Source organism: Microcaecilia unicolor, chromosome 9 (assembly GCF_901765095.1).
Source record: "Microcaecilia unicolor chromosome 9, aMicUni1.1, whole genome shotgun sequence".
NCBI classification, from domain to species: domain Eukaryota; kingdom Metazoa; phylum Chordata; class Amphibia; order Gymnophiona; family Siphonopidae; genus Microcaecilia; species Microcaecilia unicolor.
In genome coordinates, this window is record NC_044039.1 from 227,739,172 (window position 1) to 227,761,198 (window position 22,027).

The window sequence follows — 22,027 nt, forward strand, 5'->3', positions numbered from 1 at the left end:
GGATTAAAACTGATTAAAAGATAGAAAACAGAGAGTAGGGTTAATGGTCAGTATTCTCAATGGAGAAGGGTAGTTAGTAGGGTTCCCCAGGGCTCTGTGCTGGGACTGCTGCTTTTAACATATTTATAAATGACCCAGAGATGGAGTAACTAGCGAGGTAATTAAATTTGCTGATGACACAAAGTTATTCAAAGTCGTTAAATCGCAGGGGGATTGTGAAAAATTACAAGAGGACCTTACGAGACTGGGAGACTGGGCATCTAATGACAGATGACGTTTAATGTGAGCAAGTGCAAAGTGATGCATGTGGTGAAGAGGAACCCAAATTATAGCTACGTCATGCAAGGTTCCATGTTAGGAGTCACAGACCAAGAAAGGGATCTAGGTGTCGTCGTTGATGATACGTTGAAACCTTCTGCTCAGTGTGCTGCTGCAGCTAAGAAAGCAAATAAAATGTTAGGTATTATTAGGAAAGGAATGGAAAACAAAAATGAGGACATTATAATGCCTTATATCTCTCCATGGTGCGACCACGCCTCGTATATTGTGTTCAATTCTGGTTGCATTATCTCAAAAAAGATATAGTGGAATTAGAAAAAGGTGCAGAGAAGGGTGACGAAAATGATAAAGGGGATGGGACGACTTCCCTATAGGAAAGGCTAAAGCGGCTAGGGCTCTTCAGCTTGGAGAAACAAGGCGGCTGAGGAAGATATGATAGAGGTCTATAAAATATGAGTGGAGTGGAACGCGTAGACGTGAAGCGTCTGTTTACCACTTTCCAAAAATACTAGGACTAGGGGGCATGCGATGAAGCTACACAAGTAGTACATTAAACGAATCGGAGAGAACTTTTTCTTCACTCAACGTGTATTAAACTGTGGAATTCGGGTTTTCAGAGAATGTGGTAAAGGCGGTTAGCTTAGCAGAGTTAAAAAAGGTTTGGATGGCATCCTAAAGGAAAAGTACAGAGACCATTATTAAATTGGGTTGGGGAAAATCCAGTATTTCGGGATTAAGCAGTATTTGTGACCTGGATTAGCCACTGTTGGAAACGGGATGCTGGGTTTGAATGACCTTCGGTCTGTCCCAGTATGGCAATACTTGTGTACTTATGTAAGAACATCATAATCCCGGGTATCCCAGTATTTATAACGCAGTCTATCCCAATGGAAATTGGTTCAAAAGAGAATTACAGCAACACACATAATAAAAACAAAATTAATAGAAAAAAACCTTAACTATCTAACAAATCATTCGATCTAAATAGTCATACTATTCCAGATGGCTTCTGAAAAGGTTTCAGATATTTACGGAATAACGAATGTGAAGATTGTTGTTTACTGATTAAAGGGAAAGTATTCAGGTTGTACTGGAGGAGGAGCTCGGTCTAAGATGGCAGCCTGATGAGGAGCTCGTGCAAGACAACATTGTCCTACTTACTTTTCTTGATGGTTAAGCGAAAGTCTAAAGTCTGGGTTTAGCCTGTGGAGCCCAGTGCTGCACTGTTGTTGGCTGGACCTATGGACACCCTTTGTAGAGCGTGACCAGCGCTGCCCAGACTCCGGAGGTTCAGTCCCGCAGCTGGAGGAGGCAAACTAGCAAAGGTTTGCTGTACCTCCCTTGAGGCAGTCTATCCCCAGAGCAGCGGTCCCCACCAAAAGTGGAGGAGTGGCCTAGTGGTTAGGGTGGTGGACTTTGGTCCTGGGGAACTGAGTTTGATTCCCACTCTCAGGCACAGGCAGCTCCTTGTGACTCTGGCAAGTCACTTAACCCTCCATTGCCCCAGTAAGCTGCATTGAGCCATGAGTGGGAAAGCAACGGGGTACAAATGTAACAAAAAAAAAAAACAACCACTTCCACTGACTGCATCGGTATCGGTGGATGTTATTCAAAGGGCAGTGAGGCAACCCTATTACAGAGTCATGAGGCAGAAGAAGAACCTTCTCTATTGCTGCCTTCGCTTTATTGAATCCTTTACTAATACACTTTGCTGGATATCCTCTCTCTGAGAATCTTTGTGCCACTGGTATGGATTATTCTCAATTCAATAAGGGGTCCTTTTCTAAGGTGCGCTAACAGATGTAGCATGCGCTAATCGTACCCATGTGCTAAATAAGACACCCATAGGAATATAGGACTAGATCTATATATAGTGCCTGAAAAATCTGCACCAATAAACTTTCGCCTAGTCGTATTTTATAAACCGTGCCTAGATTAGGCGTAGTTATAAACCGTGCCTAGATTAGGCGTAGTTTATAGAATATGCCAGTAGGTTTATAGAATACACCTATGGCCTAAGGTAGGCATGGAGCAGGTTTATTCTATAACCTTGCATGTAAATTTTCAGAATCCCCACAACCTGCCCCATTCCATGCCCCCTTTTGGCAGCACACATTAGAATGTATGCGCATCACTGTATAGAATACGCTTAGCAAGTTGTGAGTGTAATTCTAATTAATGCAATTAGTGTTAATTGCTTGTTAAGTGGCATTATCAACATTGATTGGCTTGTGAAGTAATTAAATTGTATGTGCACAATCCAGAATACAACCGGATTTGCATGCGCAAGTTTGGTCGTGCTGTATAGAATCCAGGAGATTAGGGCATAATTTAGCGTACCATTAATCATTAGCGCATGTTAAATTCCATTAGCACCCTTAGTAGAAGGACCTCTACATATGCTACATAAGCATCTTAGGGCCTCTTTTATCAAACCACACTAGCGGACCCTGTTGCGGTAATGCTGACAAAGCCCATTCAATTTGAATGGGCTTTGTCGGCATTGCAGCGCAGGAACCGCTAGTGTCTACCCAGGGTATGAATAAGGGATTTATGCACTTTCAGTAGAATGTAAATTGTTGGAATGAGTGAGAAAATCAGCTTCAAAACCATGTTGTATAAGAAAATCAGCTTCATTCTTAACTACCTTAGTAGGGTCTTCTGCAAATGGCAAATCAAAATTAGTATCTGATAATTGATGCTCAATCTCCTGAACATAATCTGTGGTATTCGTGAGGACTACACTTCCCTCGATATGTTTTCCTGTTTATTTATTCAGTTTCATTCTTTATGGTTTTTAGTAAGATTTACTCAGATGTCTTGCTGACACTTACATTTGGTTTTTCAAATTTTTATTTTTTAATGTTAATTCTTATGAAGTATATTTTTAATAATTGTAAGATGTTTATTTATGTCACATGTTCATAGCATAGTAACATAGCAGATGACTGCAGAGAAAGACCTGTACGGTCCATCCAGTCTGCCCAACAAGATAAACTCATATGTGCTACTTTATGTGTATACCTGACCTTGATTTGTATCTGCCATTTTCAGGGCACAGGCCATAGAAGTCTGCCAGCACTAGCCCCGCCTCCCAACCACTAGCCCTGCCTCCTACCACCGGGGCTGCCACCCAATCTCCGCTAAGCGTCTGAGGAGCCATTTCTTCTGAACAGGATTCCTTTATGTTTATCCTACGCATTTTTGAATTCCGTTACCGTTTTCATCTCCACCACCTCCCGCGGGAGGGTATTCCAAGTATCCACCACTCACTCCATGAAAAAAATACTTCCTGACATTTTTCTTGAGTCTGCCCTCCTTCAATCTCATTTCTTTTCCTCTAGTTCTACCGCCTTCCTGTCTCTGGAAAAGGTTCGTTTGCGGATTAATACCTTTCAAATATTTGAACGTCTGTATCATATCACCCCTGTTTCTCCTTTCCTCCAGGGTATACATGTTCAGGTCAGCAAGTCTCTCCTCATACGTCTTGTAATGCAAATTCCATACCATTTTTGTAGCTTTTCTTTGCACCACTTCAATTCTTTTTACATCCTTAGCAAGATACGGCCTCCAAAACTGAACACAATACTCCAGGTGGGGCCTCACCAATGACTTATACAGGGGCATCAACACCTACTTTCTTCTGCTGGTCACACCTCTCTCCATACAGCCTAGCAATCTTCTGGCTATGGCCACCGCCTTGTCACACTGTTTCATCGCCTTCAGATCCTCAGATACTATTACCCCAAGATTCCTCTCCCCGTCTGCACATATCAGACTCTCACTGCCTAACACATACGCCTCCCGTGGATTTCTACTCCCTAAATGCATCACTTAGCATTTCTTCACATTGAATGTTAATTGCCAAACCTTAGACAATTCTTCTAGCTTCTGCAGATCCTTTTTCATGTTTTCCACTCCCTCCGGGGTGTCCTCTCTGAGCTCCCTCAATATCCTAGGGTGGATCCTGTCTGGTCCCATGGCTTTGTCCACCTTTAGATTTTCAAGTTGTTCATACACACTCTCTTCTGTGAATGGTGCTATATCCGCTCCATTCTCGTATGTATTTTGCCAGACAGTCGTGGTCCTTCTCCAGGATTTTCTTCTGTGAAAACAACAAAAGTATCTGTTTAGCAAATTTGCTTTTTCTTCATCATTATCTACATAGTGATTCGCAGCATCTTTCAGTCTCACAATTCCATTTATAGTCTGCCTCCTTTCACTAATATACCAGAAGAAATTTTTGTCACCCCTCCTTACATTTCTACCCATTTGTTCTTCCGCTTTCGCTAGACGTATCTCTCTCTTGGCTTTTTTTCAGTTTCATACGGTATTCCTCTCCTTGTTCCTCTTTCTGTTTTTCATGAATGCCAACTCTTTAGCCTTTACTTTCTCAGCCACTTGCTTTTTTTTTTGTTACATTTGTACCCCGTGCTTTCCCACTCATGGCAGGCTCAATGCGCAGGCAATGGAGGGTTAAGTGACTTACCCAGAGTCACAAGGAGCTGCCTGTGCCGGGAATCAAACTCAGTTCCTCAGTTCCCCAGGACCAAAGTCCACCACCCTAACCACTAGGCCACTCCTCCAGCTTGGAGAACCATATCAGTTTCCTTTTTCTCTTGCTTTTATTTACTCTCCTTACATAAACGTTTGTGGCCATATTTAAAGCTTCTTTCAGCCTGGACCACTGTCCTTCTACTTCTCGTATGTCCTCCCAGCCCATCAGCTCCTTCCTCCTATTATTTGTGTGTATGTATTTTAATATTTTTTTTATTTAGACTCCTGATGCAGGCATTTCGCCAAAACACAAACTGTGTTGGGCTTGCCAATAAAATATCCTTTTGATGCCAACCCAATTCTGAAGGCCCATTGTGCTTTTGATATATGATTTGGTATCATTTTTCTTTATAGAATACAAGTGTCAGTGGCTGAAGATGGGCGTACATTTAGGCATGACCACTTACACTAGCCCTATAACTGATGTAAATGGCCATGTTTAAGTGTATGAGCAGACACACATAAATTATAATATTCTATCATTTACACACATAATTGCCTATTCTGCCCACATGTCTGTCCACCAGTATGTTATGTGCCATCCTAGGGCGTAGCCAGACACCCAATTTTGGGTGGGCCTGGCTCAAGATGGGTGGGCAGAAGAACCTCGCCCCATCCCACAGGTGATTTGGTCTCTCCATCTCTCACCTGCATGCTATATGGTCTCTGAAACATCCCCCCTTCTCCTGTATACCTTTTAAATAGCAGATTTTCAACAGCAGCGAGCAGCAACTAATACACACTGCTCATGTTGGCCCCATACCCTTCCCTCTGATGCAACTTCCTCTTTCCGCCTAGGCAGAAATACATCAGATGGAAGGCTGTGGGGCTGGTGCAAGCAGTATGTATGTCACTGCTCACTATATCCAGGACCTCTTTATCTCGCGTCACCTCCATCTGCTCGCCATAACAGAAACCTGGCTCTGCCCTGATGACTCTGCTTCAGTCGCAGCCCTGTGCCATGGCGGTTATCTATTTTCACATACTCCTCACCCTGCTGGCCGTGGGGGCGGTGTTGGACTACTTCTCTCTCCCTCCTCCAGATTTCAACCCCTTCTTCCACCTCAATCTCACTGTTTTTCCTCCTTTGAAGTCCACTCTATCCGTCTTTTCTCTCCTCTGCCTCTTCGAATAGCGGTCATTTATCGTCCCCCTGATAAGTCCCTTTCATCCTTTCTCAGTGACTTTGATGCCTGGCTTGCCTTCTTCCATGATCCTTCCTCCCCCTCTCTTATCCTTGGTGACTTTAATATTCCTGCTAATGATCCTTCCAACTCTTATATTTCCAAGTTACTCGCTTTAACGTCCTCCTTTAATCTCCAACTATGCTCCACCTCCCCCACTCATCAAAATGGTCACTGTCTTGATCTCATCTTCTCCTCCAACTGTTCACCCTCTAGTTTCCTTGCCTCTGATCTTCCCCTCTCTGATCACCATCTTATAACTTTCACACTTAAATCTCCTCCCTCCCAGTCCCGTCCTATCTTATCTAATTTATCTAGGAATCTTCACGGTATTGACCCTTCATCTCTATCCTCCCATGTTTCAAACCTCCTCTCTACTGTGGCACCATCCACGTTTGTCAACGAGGCTGTTTCTTCTTACAACAATATTCTATCCTCTGCCTTAGACACTCTTGCACCTTTGAGACCCGCCCTGTAAGGCGTACAAAACCCCAACCTTGGCTGACTTCTAATATCCGCTACCTACGTTCCTGTACCTGCTCCGCCGAACGCCTCTGGCGGAAATCTCGGGCCCTTGCTGATTTCTTACACTTTAAGTTCATGCTGACCTCCTTCCAATCTGCTCTTTTACGTGCCAAACAGGATTATTATATCCAACTGACCAACTCTCTTGGCTCTAATCCTCGACTTCTCTTCACCACATTGAACTCTCTCCTCAAGGTGCCCTCTCCCCCAACTCCCTCTTCATTATCTCCTCAGACCCTTGCTGAATTCTTTCACAACAAGGTTCAAAAGATAAACCTTGAATTCTCTACCTCGCCACCTCTCCCTCACTAGTCCGTTCCCCTCTCTCTCCTTCCCCTCATTCCCTTTCCTCCTTTCCTCCTTTCCTGAAGTTACTATTGAGGAAACTACACTTCTCCTTTCTTCCTCAAAATGTACCACCTGTTCCTCTGATCCTATTCCCACCCACCTTCTTAATGCCATCTCTCCTGCTCTTATTCCTTTATCTGTCACATTCTCAACCTCTCACTTTCCACTGCGACTGTCCCTGCTGCATTTAAATATGCTGTGGTCACACCTCTCCTTAAGAAGCCTTCACTCGACCCTACTTGTCCCTCTAATTACCGACCCATCTCCCTCCTTCCTTTTCTCTCCAAGTTACTTGAGCGTGCTGTTCACCGCCGCTGCCTTGATTTTCTGTTCTCACATGCTATTCTTGACCCACTACAATCTGGTTTTCGGCCTCTCCACTCAACTGAAACTGCGCTTACTAAAGTCTCCAATGACCTATTACTGGCTAAATCCAGAGGTCAATATTCCATCCTCATTCTTCTTGATCTTTCCGCTGCTTTTGACACTGTCGATCACAGCATACTTCTCGATACCCTGTCCTCACTGGATTCCAGGGCTCTGTCCTTTCCTGGTTCTCTTCCTACCTTTCGTGTTCACTCTGGTGGCTCCTCTTCTACTTCTATCCCTCTGCCTGTCGGCGTACCTCAGGGTTCTGTTCTTGGTCCCCCTCCTCTTTTCTATCTACACTTCTTCCCTTGGCTCATTAATCTCATCCCATGGCTTTTCCTACCATCTCTATGCTGATGACTCCCAAATCTACCTTTCTACCCCTGATATCTCACCTTGCATCCAAACCAAAGTTTCAGCGTGCTTGTCTGACATTGCTGTCTGGATGTCTCAACGCCACCTGAAATTAAATATGACCAAAACCAAGCTTCTCATTTTCCCCCCCCCACCCACCCCCCCCCCCCCCCCCGTTTTCTATTTCTGTTGATGGCTCTCATTCTCCCTGTCTCCTCAGTTTGAAACCTTGGGGTCATCTTTGACTCTTCTCTCTCCTTCTCTGCTCATATCCAGCAGATCGCCAAGACCTGTCGTTTCTTTCTTTACAACATCCGTAAAATCCGCCCCTTTCTTTCCGAGCACTCTACCAAAACCCTCATCCACACCTTTGTCACCTCTCGTTTAGACTACTGCAATCTGCTTCTTGCTGGCCCCCCACTTAGTCACCTCTCCCCTCTCCAGTCGGTTCAAAACTCTGCTGCCCATCTCATCTTCCGCCAGGGTCGCTTTACTCATACTACCCCTCTCCTCAAGACCCTTCACTGGCTCCCTATCCGTTTTCGCATCCTGTTCAACTTCTTCTACTAACCTATAAATGTACTCACTCTGCTGCTCCCCAGTATCTCTCCACACTAGTCCTTCCCTACACCCCTTCCCTTGCACTCCGCTCCATGGATAAATCCTTCTTATCTGTTCCCTTCTCCACTACTGCCAACTCCAGACTTCGCGCCTTCTGTCTCGCTGCACCCTACGCTGGAATAAACTTCCTGAGCCCCTACGTCTTGCCCCATCCTTGGCCACCTTTAAATCTAGACTGAAAGCCCACCTCTTTAACATGCTTTTGACTCGTAACCACTTGTAACCACTCGCCTCCACCTACCCTCCTCTCTTCCTTCCCGTTCACATTAATTGATTTGATTTGCTTACTTTATTTATTTTTGTCTAACATAGTAACATAGTAGATGACGGCAGAAAAAGACCTGCACGGTCCATCCAGTCTGCCCAAGATAAACTCATGTGTATACCTTACCTTGATTTGTACCTGTCTTTCTCAGGGCACAGACCATATAAGTCTGCCCAGCAGTTTTTCCTGCCTCCCAACCACCTGTCCCGCCTTCCATCACCGGCTCTGGCACAGACCATATAAAGTCTGCCGTCCCCTATCCTCGCCTCCCAACCACCAACCCCTCTTCCCCCCACCTGCTCTGCCACCAATTGTAGCTAAGCTTCTGAGGATCCATTCCTTCTGCACAGGATTCCTTTATGCACATCCCACGTATGTTTGAATTCCGTTACTGTTTTTCATCGCCACCACCTCCCGCAGGAGGGCATTCCAAGCATCCACCACACTCTCCATGAAAAAATACTTCCTGACATCTTTTCTGAGTCTGCCCCCCTTCAATCTCATTTCATGTCCTCTCGTTTTTACTTGCCTTCCCATCTCCGGAAAGATTCGTTTGCGGATTAATACCTTTCAAATATTTGAACGTCTGTATCATATCACCCCTGTTCCTCCTTTCCTCCAGGGTATACATGTTCAGGTCAGCAAGTCTCTCTTCATACATTTTTTTTTTTTTTTTGTTACGTTTGTACCCCGCGCTTTCCCCACTCATGGCAGGCTCAATGCGGCAGGCAATGGAGGGTTAAGTGACTTGCCCAGAGTCACAAGGAGCTGCCTGTGCAGGGAATCGAACTCAGTTCCTCAGTTCCCCAGGACCAAAGTCCACCACCCTAACCACTAGGCCACTCCATACCATACCATCCTCGTAGCTTTTCTTTGCACCGCTTCCATTTTTTTGACACCCTTCGCAAGGTACGGCCTCCAAAACTGAACACAGTACTCCAGGTGGGGCCTCACCAACGTCTTATACAGGGGCATTAAAACCTCCCTTCTTCTGCTGGTCACACCTCTCCCTATACAGCCTAGCAATCTTCTAGCTACGGCCACCGCCTTGTCACACTGTTTCGTCGCCTTCAGGTCCTCGGATACTATCACCCCAAGATCCCTCTCCCCGTCTGTGCCAATCAGACTCTCCCCGCCTAACACATACGTCTCCCTAAGTGCATCACTTTGCATTTCTTCGCATGAATTTTAATTGCCAAACGTTAGACCATTCTTCTAGCTTCTTCAGATCTTTTTTCATGTTTCCACTCCCTCCGGGGTGTCCACTCTGTTGCAAATCTTGGTGTCATCCGCAAAAAAGGCAAACTTACCTCGTAACCCTTCGGCAATGTCACTCACAAATAATTGAACAGAATCCGGCCCCAGCACCGATCCCTGAGGCACTCCACTACTCACCTATTAGATTGTCAGCTCTTTGAGCAGGGACTGTCTTTCTTCTATGTTTGTGCAGTGCTGCGTATGCCTCTGTAGCGCTATAGAAATGCTAAATAGTAGTAGTAGTAGTAGTAGGTGAAGATCTGCTACTTACAAGGTATGCAGGAGGGACACGTTGGGAGTTTTCGGCTGGTGGGGGCTTGGGGATCCCTGCCAGCCATATCATAGGTATGCTGCTACTGGGTGGGCCTGAACCCAAAGTGGGTGGGCCTGGGCCCACCCAAGCCCACCCTTGGCTACGCCACTGGTGCCATCAAATCATGGTGCATACATGAGCACAAGTCAGTATTCATAACAGGCCATTTGTAAAGATTTGGATAATTCACAAAAGAAGTCTATAAACCATTATTAAGATATACCTGGGGAAAGCCACTGCTTATCCCTGGAGGTAAGTAGCTTGGAATCTTGATACTTTTCGGGATTCTGCTAATTGAATGGGGCGCTATAAGAAACAGGATTCGGGACTAGTTGGACTTTTGGTCTGAAAACGGTCTATGAATTGACTAATTTCCGCAAACTATTGAAAACCTATCTCTTCGACAAGATATATCACAAAGATCAACATGTGTAACTGTATAATCTTTAAAACTTCCAGAACTGTCTTATAATGTCTTTCTGCTTTAACACCATCATGTATTTCACCACCATGTAACACAAAACTGTCTGTAACCAACGTATACTCATTTCTATTTCCAGTATCCATGATGAATTGTAAGCCACATTGAGCCTGCAAAGAGGTGGGATAATGTGGGATACAAATGCAATAAATAAATAATCCAGTAGGACAACAATAAGGATGCTTGTAATTACTTATGTGTGTAAATGATTAGAATACTGCCATTTATATGCATACTTGCTGGATAACCCTAGGCCAGATTGTTATAGAATTACCCCCGAAGTGCTTTGCCAGTTCTTTATGGGTTCTTTTGTATTAAGGTTTTCAGATTTATTTCTGATGTATCTTATAGAGTGATGCACGGAAGACAGTGGAAAATCAGTATATGAGTACCCTGAATCAAGTTGGACTGAGTGAAGAGTTTGTAAACAAGAGAGGAAAAGATACCAAAGATTTGAAAGATGAGGTGGAAAAAAGTACAGAAACTTACAGGTATGTGATTTTTATTTATTTATTTGTTGCATTTGTATCCCACATTATCCCACCTCTTTGCAGGTTCAATGTGGCGTACAATACATCATGAATAGTGGATACAAGAAGAGAGTAGACATTTGATATTACAGAGGGTTTGGGGTTACATGATAATGATGAAGCATATTAGTAAAAACAAGAAAACATTATAAGACAGTTTTGGATACATGTGGAGGATTTCACATGTGTTGATCTTTGTGATATGTCTTGTTGAAGAGATGGGACTAGGGGGCACGCAATAATGTTACTAACAGTAATCTCTTTATTACAATTCAATTCGCATTATCCATGTTCCACATAACTTATTTATACAGTGTAATAACCAGAGGGGTAACTCGCAAAGTATAGAACTTGTTCCCAGCAGAGATTACACTAGTTTGCCCCAAACACAGATTAGTACCCAAGCTAGATCAGAAGATCTGGCCTCTCCCAAGGAAAGGATTCAGGATTCTCCAAAAGCATAGCCATCAGTCTTCTGGCAGGCGGAGGAGTTCAGATGAGGCTCAGTTTCCCTGGGTGTGGAAGGGGCACCTACATAAGTACATAAGATGCACCTTAAGAAAACAAAAAAACAGAGCTGCTAAGTTACTCACTCCAGGAGGCAGACTTTTTGGCTGGTCCTTGGATTCTGCTTTGGGATGTAAATTTAATGCCAGGACTGGCCAAACAGTCTCCCTCCTGGAATAGGTCACTTGGCAGCCTGGAAGCAGTTCCCTTGAGTAGCAGGAGGAAAACATGGAAGTTGTGGAGGAATGGGAGCTCTGTCCTGAGGAGCCAATGAAAGCCACCTCTAGTGAATTTAAATTCACTTCTGTGACATTGGCTTGCATGTTGCTGGGGTGTAACAACCAGCCCAGTGGGTGGCAAGTGGTGGAGCACTGCAGGCACCAACAGAAAAGACTCATGGCTTGGACTTGAGAAGTGGATTTGGTTTTGCTGACAAGGCCAGCAGAACACAACTGTGTGACACACAGGGGAATTTTCTACAATCTTTTTCCTGCTGCATTTGAAGAGCCCGGTGGGGCAGTAACTTATAAGGACATTTATATTGAGAGAAGTGTTCATCTGGAACAGTAAAATAATCATCTTCTTTGGATTCTGCTTCCTTACCTCCACCAGAATGTCCTCCTTCGCCTCATCTAATGAGACCAAGTCACTTATCAGTATCACAGGTTTATCCTGCACTCTGACTGAACTCTTTCCTGGCTGAATCCTCCAACATTACAGGAGAGATGGCCTTAGGATCTGAGTCTAGGGGTCATGGCCTTGAATCTCATCCTTTAATATCACAAATATCTAAGACAGTATATAGTGCAGAACCCAACGCGGTAATTAAACTCTGGAATTCGTTGCGGAGAACGTGGTGAAGGCGGTTAGCTTGGCAGAGTTTAAAAAGGGGTTAGACGGTTTCCTAAAGGACAAGTCCATAAACCACTACTAAATGGGCTGGGAAAAATCCACAATTCCCGGAATAACATGTATAGACTGTTTGTACGTTTGGGAAGCTTGCCCAGGTGCCCTTGGCCTGGATTGGCCGCTGTCGTGGACAGGATGCTGGGCTCGATGGACCCTTGGTCTTTTCCCAGTGTGGATTTACTTATGTACTTATGTAACTATAGGAAAAGGGCCTCAGACATATAGAGTGGGGATTGGCCAAACCAAGCAGTGCCTTAAATGCCATATAGCATACAATACCTTTTTCCATGCCCTATGGGGATGCCGAAATACATAGTCATATTGGGTAGAGATGTTTTTGGTTTTTAGGTGCCACTATTGGAAGCAGGTTGACTCCAGCCCAAAGGGGTCTACTTTTGGGTAAAATGGAAAGGAGTTTTTTCCAAGGACAAGTAGGCTTATGTTTTCTCACAAATGGGTGACACCCATGTCGCCTGGTCTGGGACTTAAGAAAAGCATAAGCATGCACAAGTGCCTTCCTGCCACCATAGTCTCCTCAGCTCTTTTTCTACCATGGTTAGGAGAGGGCATTTTTTTTTTACCGTCTCCTCATATCGCTCGGTCCAAAAGAGCTTTTTTCTGCCTTTCGGTGACTTTTTTGTCCTTACATTGTGTTCCCGGTTGTGGAACCCCTTCATTTGTTTTTCCCTTATATTTTTAGTTTAAGTAACATAAGTATTGCCATACTGGGACAGGCCAAAAGGTCCACCGAGCCCAGCATCCTGTTTTCAAACAGTGGCCAATCCAGAATCACAAATATCTGGCAAGATCCCAAAAATGTACATACAATTTTATGCTGCTTATCCCAGAATAAGTAGTGGATTTCCCCAAGTCATTTTAATAATGATCTATGGACCTATCCTTGAGGAAGCCATCCAAACCTTTTTTAAACCCCCTTATCTAACCGCCTTTACCACGTTCTCTGGGCAACAAATTCCAGAGTTGAATTACACGTTGAGTGAAGAAACTTTTTCTCCGATTAGTTTTAAATTTACTACTTTGTAGCTTCATTGAATGCCCCCTTGTCCTACTATTTTTGGAAGGAGTAAAAACAGATGCTTCACGTCAAACCCTTTCCCACTCCACTCATTATTTTACTAGACAACTATCATATCTCCTCTCAGCTGTCTTTTCTCCAAGCTGAAGAGCCATAGCCGCTTTAGCCTTTCATCATAGGAAGGTCGTCCCATCCCCTTTATCATTTTTGTCGCCCTTCTCTGCACCTTTTCTATTCCACTATATCTTTTTTGAGATGCAGCGACCAGGAATTGAACACAATATTCGAATGGCGGACGCACCATGGAGCGATACAAGGGCATTATAACATCCTCATTTTTGCTATCCATTCCTTTCCTAATAATATCTAACATTCTATTTGCCTTCTTAGCCTTAGCAGCACACTGAGCAGAAGAGTTTCACCTTACCACCAACAACGACACCTAGATCCCTTTCTTGGTCTGGACTCCTAACGTAGAAACCTGCATGACGTAACTGTAATTCGGGTTCTCTTTCCCACATGCATCACTTTGCACTTGCTCACAATTAAACGTCATCTGACATTTAGACGCCAGTCTCCCCAGTCTCGTAAGGTCCTCTTGTAATTTTTCACAATCCCTCTTGTGATTTAAACACTTTGAATAACTTTGTGTCATCAGCAAATTTAATTACCTCACTAGTTACCTCCCGTCTCTAGGCCATTTATAAATATGTTAAAAAGCAGCAATCCCCTGGGGAACCCCACTAACTACCTTCTCCATTGAGAATACTGACCATATTAACCCTACTCTCTGTTTTTCTATCTTTTAAACCAGTTTTTAATCCACGTGGAGGGGCATAATGGAACAGAAACGCCTATCTCCCATGGGCGTTAATCTCCGAGAACGGGTCCGTGAAGGGGCGGACCAAACTGTATTACGAAAAAAATAGACGCCCATGTTTTATTCGCCAATGTGTGAGCTGGGCGTTTTTGCTTGTTCAGCGATAACGGAGAATGAAAGCGCCCAGCTCAAAAACGAATAACTCCAAGGCATTTGTTCGTGGGAGGGGCCAGGATTCGTAGTGCACTGGTCCCCCTCACATGCAAGGACACCAACCGGGCACCCTAGGGGGCACTTTTACAAAAACAAAAAACAGGTAAAAGAGCTCCCAGGTGCATAGCACCCTTCCATTGTGTGTTGAGCCCCCCCAAATCCCCCTCAAAACCACTGCCCACAAGTCTACACCATTACTATAGCCCTAAGGGGTGAAGGGGGGCACCTACATGTGGGTACAGTGGGTTTGGGGGGGTTGGACGACTAATAAGCATTAGCAGCACAATGTAACAGGTAGGGGGGATGGGCCTGGGTCCACCTGCCTGACGTCCACTGCACCCCCTAACAACTGCTCCAGGGACCTGCATACTGCTGCCTGGGAGGAGGGTATGACATTTGAGGGTGAAAATAAAAAGTTGTGAAACATCATTTTTTTGTGGTGGGAGGGGGTTAGTGACCACTGGGGGAGTCAGGGGAGGTCATCCCCGATTCCCTCTGGGGGTAATCTGGTCATTTAGGGCACTTTTTGGGGCCTTATTCGTGAAAAAACAGGGTCCAGGAAAAGTGCCCTAAATTCTAGCTACAAACGCATCCATTATCGGCGAAGGGCGCCCATCTCTGTTCGGGTGATAACCACGCCCCAGTTCCGCCTTCGACACGCCCCGTCCACTTTGTCCGCATCCGCGACGGAAGTGCAGTTGAAAGCGACCCAAATTCGGCTTTTGATTATACCGCGTTATTCGTTTTTGTGAGATAAACGCCCATCTCCCGATTTAGGTCGGAACTTGGGCGTTTTTCTCGTTCGATTATAAGCTGGATAGGACACTACCTCCTCTCTCATGACTCCAATTTCCTTTGGAGTCTTTCATGAGGTACTTTGTCAAACGCCTTTTGAAAATCCAAATACACAATATCAACCGGCTCACCTTATCCACATGTTTGTTCATCCCTTCAAAGAAATGTAATAGATTGGTGAGGAACAATTCCCTTCACTAAATCTATATTGGCTTTGTCTCATTAATCCATGCTTTTGAATATGCTCTGTAATTTGATCTTTATAATAGTCTCTACAATTTTGCCCGGCACCGACGTTAGGCTCATCGGTCTATAATTTCCCGGATCTCCTCTGGAACCTTTTAAAAAATCAGCGTTGCATTGGCCACCCTCCAATTTTCCGGTACCACGCTTGATTTTAAGGATAAATGACATATTACTAACAATAGCTCCGGAAGTTCATTTTTCAGTTCTATCAGTACTCTGGGATGAATACCATCTGGTCCAGGAGATTTGCTACTCTTCAGTTTTGTCAAATTGAGCCATTACATCCTCCAGGTTTATAGAGATTTCATTCAGTTTCCCTGACTCGTCAGCTTTGAATACCATTTCTGGCACCGGTATCTCTCCCAAATCTTCCTCGGTGAAGACCAAAACTAAGAATTCATTTAATCTGTCCACTATGGCTTTGTCTTCCCTGATTGCCCCTTTTACCCCTTGGTCATCTAGCGGTCCAACCGATTCCTTTGCCAGCTTCCTGCTTTTACTATACCTAAAAAATTTGTACTATATGTTTTTGCCTCCAGTACAATCTTTTTTTCAAAGTCTCTCTTTGCCTTCCTTATCAGCGCTTTGCAGTTAACTGACAATTCCTTATGCTGTTTCTTATATTTTCAGTCAGTTCCTTCTTCCATTTTCTGAAGGATTTTCTTTTAGCTCTAATAGTTTCCTCACCTCACTTTTTAACCATGCCGGCTGTCATTTGGTCTTCCTTCCTCCTTTTTTAATAAGCAGAATCTATTTGGCCTCGGCTTCCAGGATGGTATTTTGAACAGATTAAACTAGGTCCTGCAGTGCGTGCTAGAGGTATGCTGTGGTACAAAGCTCAAATTTTAAAACTAGGGAGAAAAGAGTATGGAGCTTAGTTGATAAAGTTTGCTGTTTTATATTTCTATTCTGTCTATCACTAACCTACAATTCCTCCTTTAAACCCGAATCTTTAAGTTCCCAAAGCACAAAGCAAAATAGTGTTCACTTACCAGAGAAATGTCCTCTTCTCTCAGAACTTCTCGAAAGAAAATTCAGTGGGTCCTTTCCTCCTTATATAGTTTGAATTTAAGGGGACTTTTTCAAAACAGGCTCTTTCAAGCTAACTCAGGAAACAGGTTTGCCGTTGGTAACCTATGCAGATATTCTACTGCCTCACACCTTAATTAACACCTAATTGAGGTCAGTGGCCTTGCTACCTATCCAGCAACCAAAGAACAGAAACTGTCTTTTTAGAACAAGATTTGAGCCTTCCCTCTATCTTTTAAAGTTTTTGGCTGTTAAGTTTCTACCTCTAGAAAAGGTTTCAGTTTAAAACTATGGGAAAAATGTCTACTCTAGAGAAAATTTCAGTTTAAAACTATGGGAAAAGGGTTGTACACTATGGCCCGGTTTTAATTTTCCTTTCTTTTTCATCGTCATTCAGCTGCTTTTAGGCCTTGACTTGGCCGGGATTTTTCCCTTCATTCCTCAGCGACCCTCCAGACCGGTCAAGACGCGTGGGTTATGTCCTCCTACCAGCAGAGGGAGACTGAGAAAACACTAAGCTTTTGATGCCTGTATATATAACATGTGCAGAACCTCCACTAGCCAGTATTTTCTCAGTCTCAGCAGAGGTAGCAGTTGACAGCCTGTGCAGTCTCCAATAGTCTGGTGAGGTAGTTTGTCATTGGGTTGTAGGATTTTTTCCTTCCAAACTTTATTCTGTTGCAGCACCCTGTACGTGTGTGTAAAAAAAAAAAAAAAAATGCTTTGGGGCCCTGGGTCCGGTGGGGCCCAGTTTTTTTCCCCCTGGGGTGTTACACCTATGTTTGGGTCCCTCCCCCTGTGCTGCTCTCTATTTCTGTTTGCTTGGCAGCTTTGTGCCTCGGCTGCTTTCTCAGTATTGTAGCCTTGAGTGCCTTACAATTTCCAGATGCCAGAGTTAGAGTACTGTGCCTTTAAGGTCAGTTATTCTATTTCATTTTGCTTGCCAGCTTTGTGCCTCGGCTGCTTTCTCAGTATTGTAGCCTTGAGTGCCTTACAATTTCCAGATGCCAGAATTAGAGTACTGTGCCTTTAAGGTCAGTTATTCTATTTCGTTTTGCTTGGCAGCTTTGTGCCTCGGCTGCTTTCTCAGTATTGTAGCCTTGAGTGCCTTACAATTTCCAGCTGCCAGAGTTGGAGTACTGGGCCTTTAAGGGCATTTATTTCTTTATTTTCAGCGGACTGAACGTGGGTTTCGATTCCTTGCTGGAACGAGGGAGCAGCGCTTTCTTCAGTGCTTTTGCAGTGTGAGTGAGTTTTTGGTTTGGCGCGTTTGCGGAACAGCTTTTCCCTTCCCTCGTGGTTTATGGCGGCCCAGCTCCTCCGATGTCGCACATGCTCGTGGCGAGGGGTAGAGGCGCCGGGCGTTTAGTGTAAGCTTTGCGGTGCGCCTATAAAGGTGGCTGCGGCTCCCCCCGACTTGACCTCGGAGGGATCGATGGTGTTGGGAGTCTCCGGGTCAGCGGGAGCGTAGGCAGGGCCGCTGTCAGCGGGAACAGTTTCGGCGGGAACGGCCGCCATCTTGAGTCCGACGCGGCCCGTGGAGTCAGCTGTTTTTGGGCCTGTGGCCTCCGTTTTTGGCACAAAAGGGCCTAATGACGGTCCAGGAATGGTGGGCTTTCCTCCAGATTTTGTCTGGACGCGGTATCAGGCCTGGAGATCGGGACCCCCCCTCCAATTGGAAGAGGGGGCTGTTTCCGTCTTGGCTGAGAGACCGCGGTTAGAGTGGTCAGAGGACAGGCATTGTTTTTCTCCTGTAGCTGCAGAAGCTGCGCTTAGTGATCTGGGGGAGTCAGATGGAATTGACGGCTCTCAGGAGCAGGATTGTTGGATTCCTGGAGAGGATCCTTCAGTAGTGCGGATTTTCCATAGAGATGAGCTGTCAGAACTCATAGATTGGGTGTCGTCCACCCTTCAGTTTGGTCCTGAGGTGGCTTTGGGGGAAACTGGCCAGGATCCGTTGGTGAAGGGCATTCAGCGTCAGGCGTGATCCTTCCCTATGAACAAGGATCTCCGGGAGATGATTTGTCAGGAATGGGATTTGCTGTGTAAGGTGACAAAGGCAATGGCGAGGCTTTATCCCCTCCCTCAGGAAGATAGGGATTCCTTTAAGGCTCCCACGGTAGATGCAGTAGTGACGGCAGTAATTATAGCTACGGCTATCCCGGTTGATGGAGGAACGGCCCTCCGTGATCCTCAGGATAGGAGGTTGGGATCTTTTCTCAAGCGTAGTTTTGTTTTGTCGGCTCTAGCCCTGCAGGCCTCGGTTTGTGGGGGTCTGGTAGCTCGGGCATGTTTTCGTTGGGCCGAGAAGCTCCTGGATGATTCGGTAGACGTTGGTTCTTCTGGGGGGGTCAGGAGTTAGCCAACTTGGACATGGGTTCATCCTTTTTGTCTGAGGCATTTTATGATTTGTTGCGTACTTCAGACAAAAATATGGCTATGGTTGTGGGAGCGCGTAGGGCCCTCGGTTTACAAGGTTGGGTCGCAGATGCGGCTTCTAAGGCTAAGTTGTGTTCTCTGCCTCTTAAGGGAGCTATGCTCTTTGGAGAAGATTTGGACAAGTTAGTGTGAGGTCTTAGTGATACCAAGGTTCTATGGCTCCAGATTTTCGGTTCAAGGCAGGGGCCAGAGCTAGTTCCTCTCGGGGACGGTTTAGGGAGGCTCAGCGGTATAGGCCGGGCAGATCGAGTGGGACCTACCCCTAGCTGTCTGTTCGTCTGTCCAATTTAGATTGTAAGCTCTGTTGAGCAGGGACTGTCTTTTCATGTTAATTTGTACAGCGCTGCGTAAGTCTAGTAGCGCTATAGAAATGTTTAATAGTAGTAGTAGTAGGACCTCTAGGGGTCGGTTTTTCCAGCGCACACAGTTCTTTCGTGAGAGTCGTCGCGGAGGGCGTGGCTTTTCCGCGGGAGTTAGTATTCAGGCCGCAATTCCCAATGAAGGGGTGCGGGCTCAGGCTCTGGTGCATGTTGGGGCTCGGCTGAGTCTGTTTTACCAGAGCTGGGGCCAAATCAGGTCAGATCAGTGGGTTCTCGAGGTGTTTCGAGGCGGATATGCGCTGGAATTCGAAAGCTGTTCTCCTGAAGTGTTTCTGGAATCCCTCTGTCGGTCTTGGAGCAAGAGGGCAGCAGTGAGGGACACTCTGCGGTGGCTGCTCGCATTGGGAGCCGTGGTTCCTGTTCCTTCAGATCAGCAACGCTCGGGGTGCTATTTGATCTATTTTGTGGTCCACAAGAAAGAGGACACTTTTCGTCCCATTTTAGATCTCAAAAGGGTCAATACGGTACTCAAGGTGCCCTCTTTCCGGATGGAGACGTTGCGGTCGGTCACTGGTGCGGTCCGGAAAGGAGAGTTTCTCACTTCCCTGGATTTGACGGAAGCTTATCTTCACTTTCCTTCGTGCGGCCTTTTGGTTCCAAGTTGCAGGGTACGATTCGTCGGTTCCTTGCAGAGAAGGCGCCGACAGCCCGTACTTATCGTCAGGTCCTGGGCCTGATGGCGGCGACCATAGAGGTAGTTCCTTGGGCCAGGGCGCACATGCGTCAGGTACAGTCAGCTCTGCTCAGTCGTTGGTCCCCTCTGTCACAGGACTTGGAGATGTGTTTTCCGCACTGGTGGCTCAACCCGCGCAATTTGGGAAAAGGAATGCCGTTGGAGTCCCCACAGGGGCTGGTAATGGTCACGGATGCCAGTCTGCAAGGTTGGGGGGCACATTGTCTCGGTCAGGTAGCTCAAGGCCGGTGGTCTCGGGCAGAAGCAGAGTGGTCCATCAACCGGCTGGAAACTCGGGCCATTCGGGTGGCGCTCCAGGCCTTGCCGTCGGTAGTTCGCCACAAGGCAGTCCGAGTGCTCTGCGACAACGCCATGGCAGTAGCGTATGTCAACCGTCAAGGGGGGACGAAGAGCCTTGGTGGCGTAGTTGAACTCATCGTCAGGATCTCTTGGCAGCGCATGTGGCCGGGGTAGGTCACATAGATGCAGATTATCGCAGCAGGCACACTCTAGATCCCAGAGAGTGGTCTTTTCTTCGGTCAGTGTTCCAGCGAGTTGTGTCGGTCTGGGGACTTTCGGTGATAGATCTTAGGGCAACGGCTCGCTATGCGCAAGTTTAGAGATTTTTTCAGTCGCTGAAGAGACCCTCGAGCGGAGGGAATCGATGCTCTTCTGTTGCCTTGGCCTCGGGAGTGGCTGTATGTGTTTCCTCCATGGCTGTTAGTCGGTCGAGTAATATAGCGCATCGAACATCACTCCGGTCGGGTGATTCTGGTGGCTCCGGTTTGGCAGCGTCGACCATGGTACGGAGACCTGGTGCGGTTGGCAGGGGCGGCGGCCCTTCCTTTGTTAGGATCAGTTCTGTGTCAAGGCCCAATAATCATGCCGGATCCGGCTCGGTTTTCGCTTACGGCTTGGCTCTTGAGCGGCACAAGTTGAAGAAGGGGCTTTCGTCCAGTGGCTTTGCTACGATGTTGAGTTCCCGTAGACGATCCACTTCCTTGGCGTATGTCCGGGTTTGGAGAATCTTTGAACACTGGTGTGAAGACCATCGGGTTCGGCCGTTTCGCTCTTCGGTAGCGGAAGTTTTGGAATTTTTGCACGATGGTGTTGATAGGGGTCTGGCCTTGTCTACACTGAAGGTTCAGGTGGCAGCTTTGTCATGTTTTCGTGGGAAGCTTCAGTGAAAGTCCTTCGCTTCTGTGCCTGAGGTAGTGCGTTTTTTGAAGGGTGTTAAGTTGCTGCGTCCGCCTCAGTGACGGATGGTGCCTCCGTGGGATTTGAAGCTAGTTTTGGATGCTTTGATCAGGCCTCCGTTTGGGCCTCTGGTATCGGCATCTTGTAAGGATTTATCTTTAAAGACGGTCTTGTTTGTGGCGATTACTTCAGCATGGAGGGTTTCAGAGCTTCAGGCTTTGTCTTGTAGGGAACCATTTTTGTCCTTTTCTGAGGGAAAGGTTTCGTTGCGGACGGTGCTTTCCTTTTTTGCCCAAGGTGGTTCCGAGTTCCATGTTAATCAGGTCATCTCTCTGCCAGTGTTGGATGATATGGCTGGAGATTCGGAGCAGCGTGGTATTGCCAAGCTGGATGTCAGGAGAGTTTTGAGTTGTTATCTCTCTGGAACTCAGGACTTCAGAGCCTCTGACCGTTTGTTCATTCTTCATGGTGGCCCAAAGAAGGGTGCAGCGGCTCCTAAGGTGACCATAGCACGGTGGTTGAAGGAGGCAGTTGCATCTGCTTACTTGAAGGGTCCTGTGGTGCCTAGGGGCTGGTCTGCTCATTCCACTAGGGGAATGGCAGCCTCGTGGGCGGAGAATAATATGATTTTTCCGTTAGATATTTGTCGGGCTGCGGTTTGGTTTTCATTGCATTCCTGTGTGAAGCATTATAGGATTCC

General features: G+C 46.0%; 1 protein-coding gene across 1 annotated transcript in view; it reads left to right on the forward strand.

The window, feature by feature from the left end:
* The window catches only part of FAM161B (FAM161 centrosomal protein B), a 277,968-nt gene that overhangs the window by 232,918 nt on the left and 23,023 nt on the right, over positions 1–22,027 (forward strand). Inside the window, 1 exon segment of the mRNA XM_030215409.1 lies at positions 10,905–11,044. Coding sequence (XP_030071269.1) covers positions 10,905–11,044 — 140 coding nt within the window.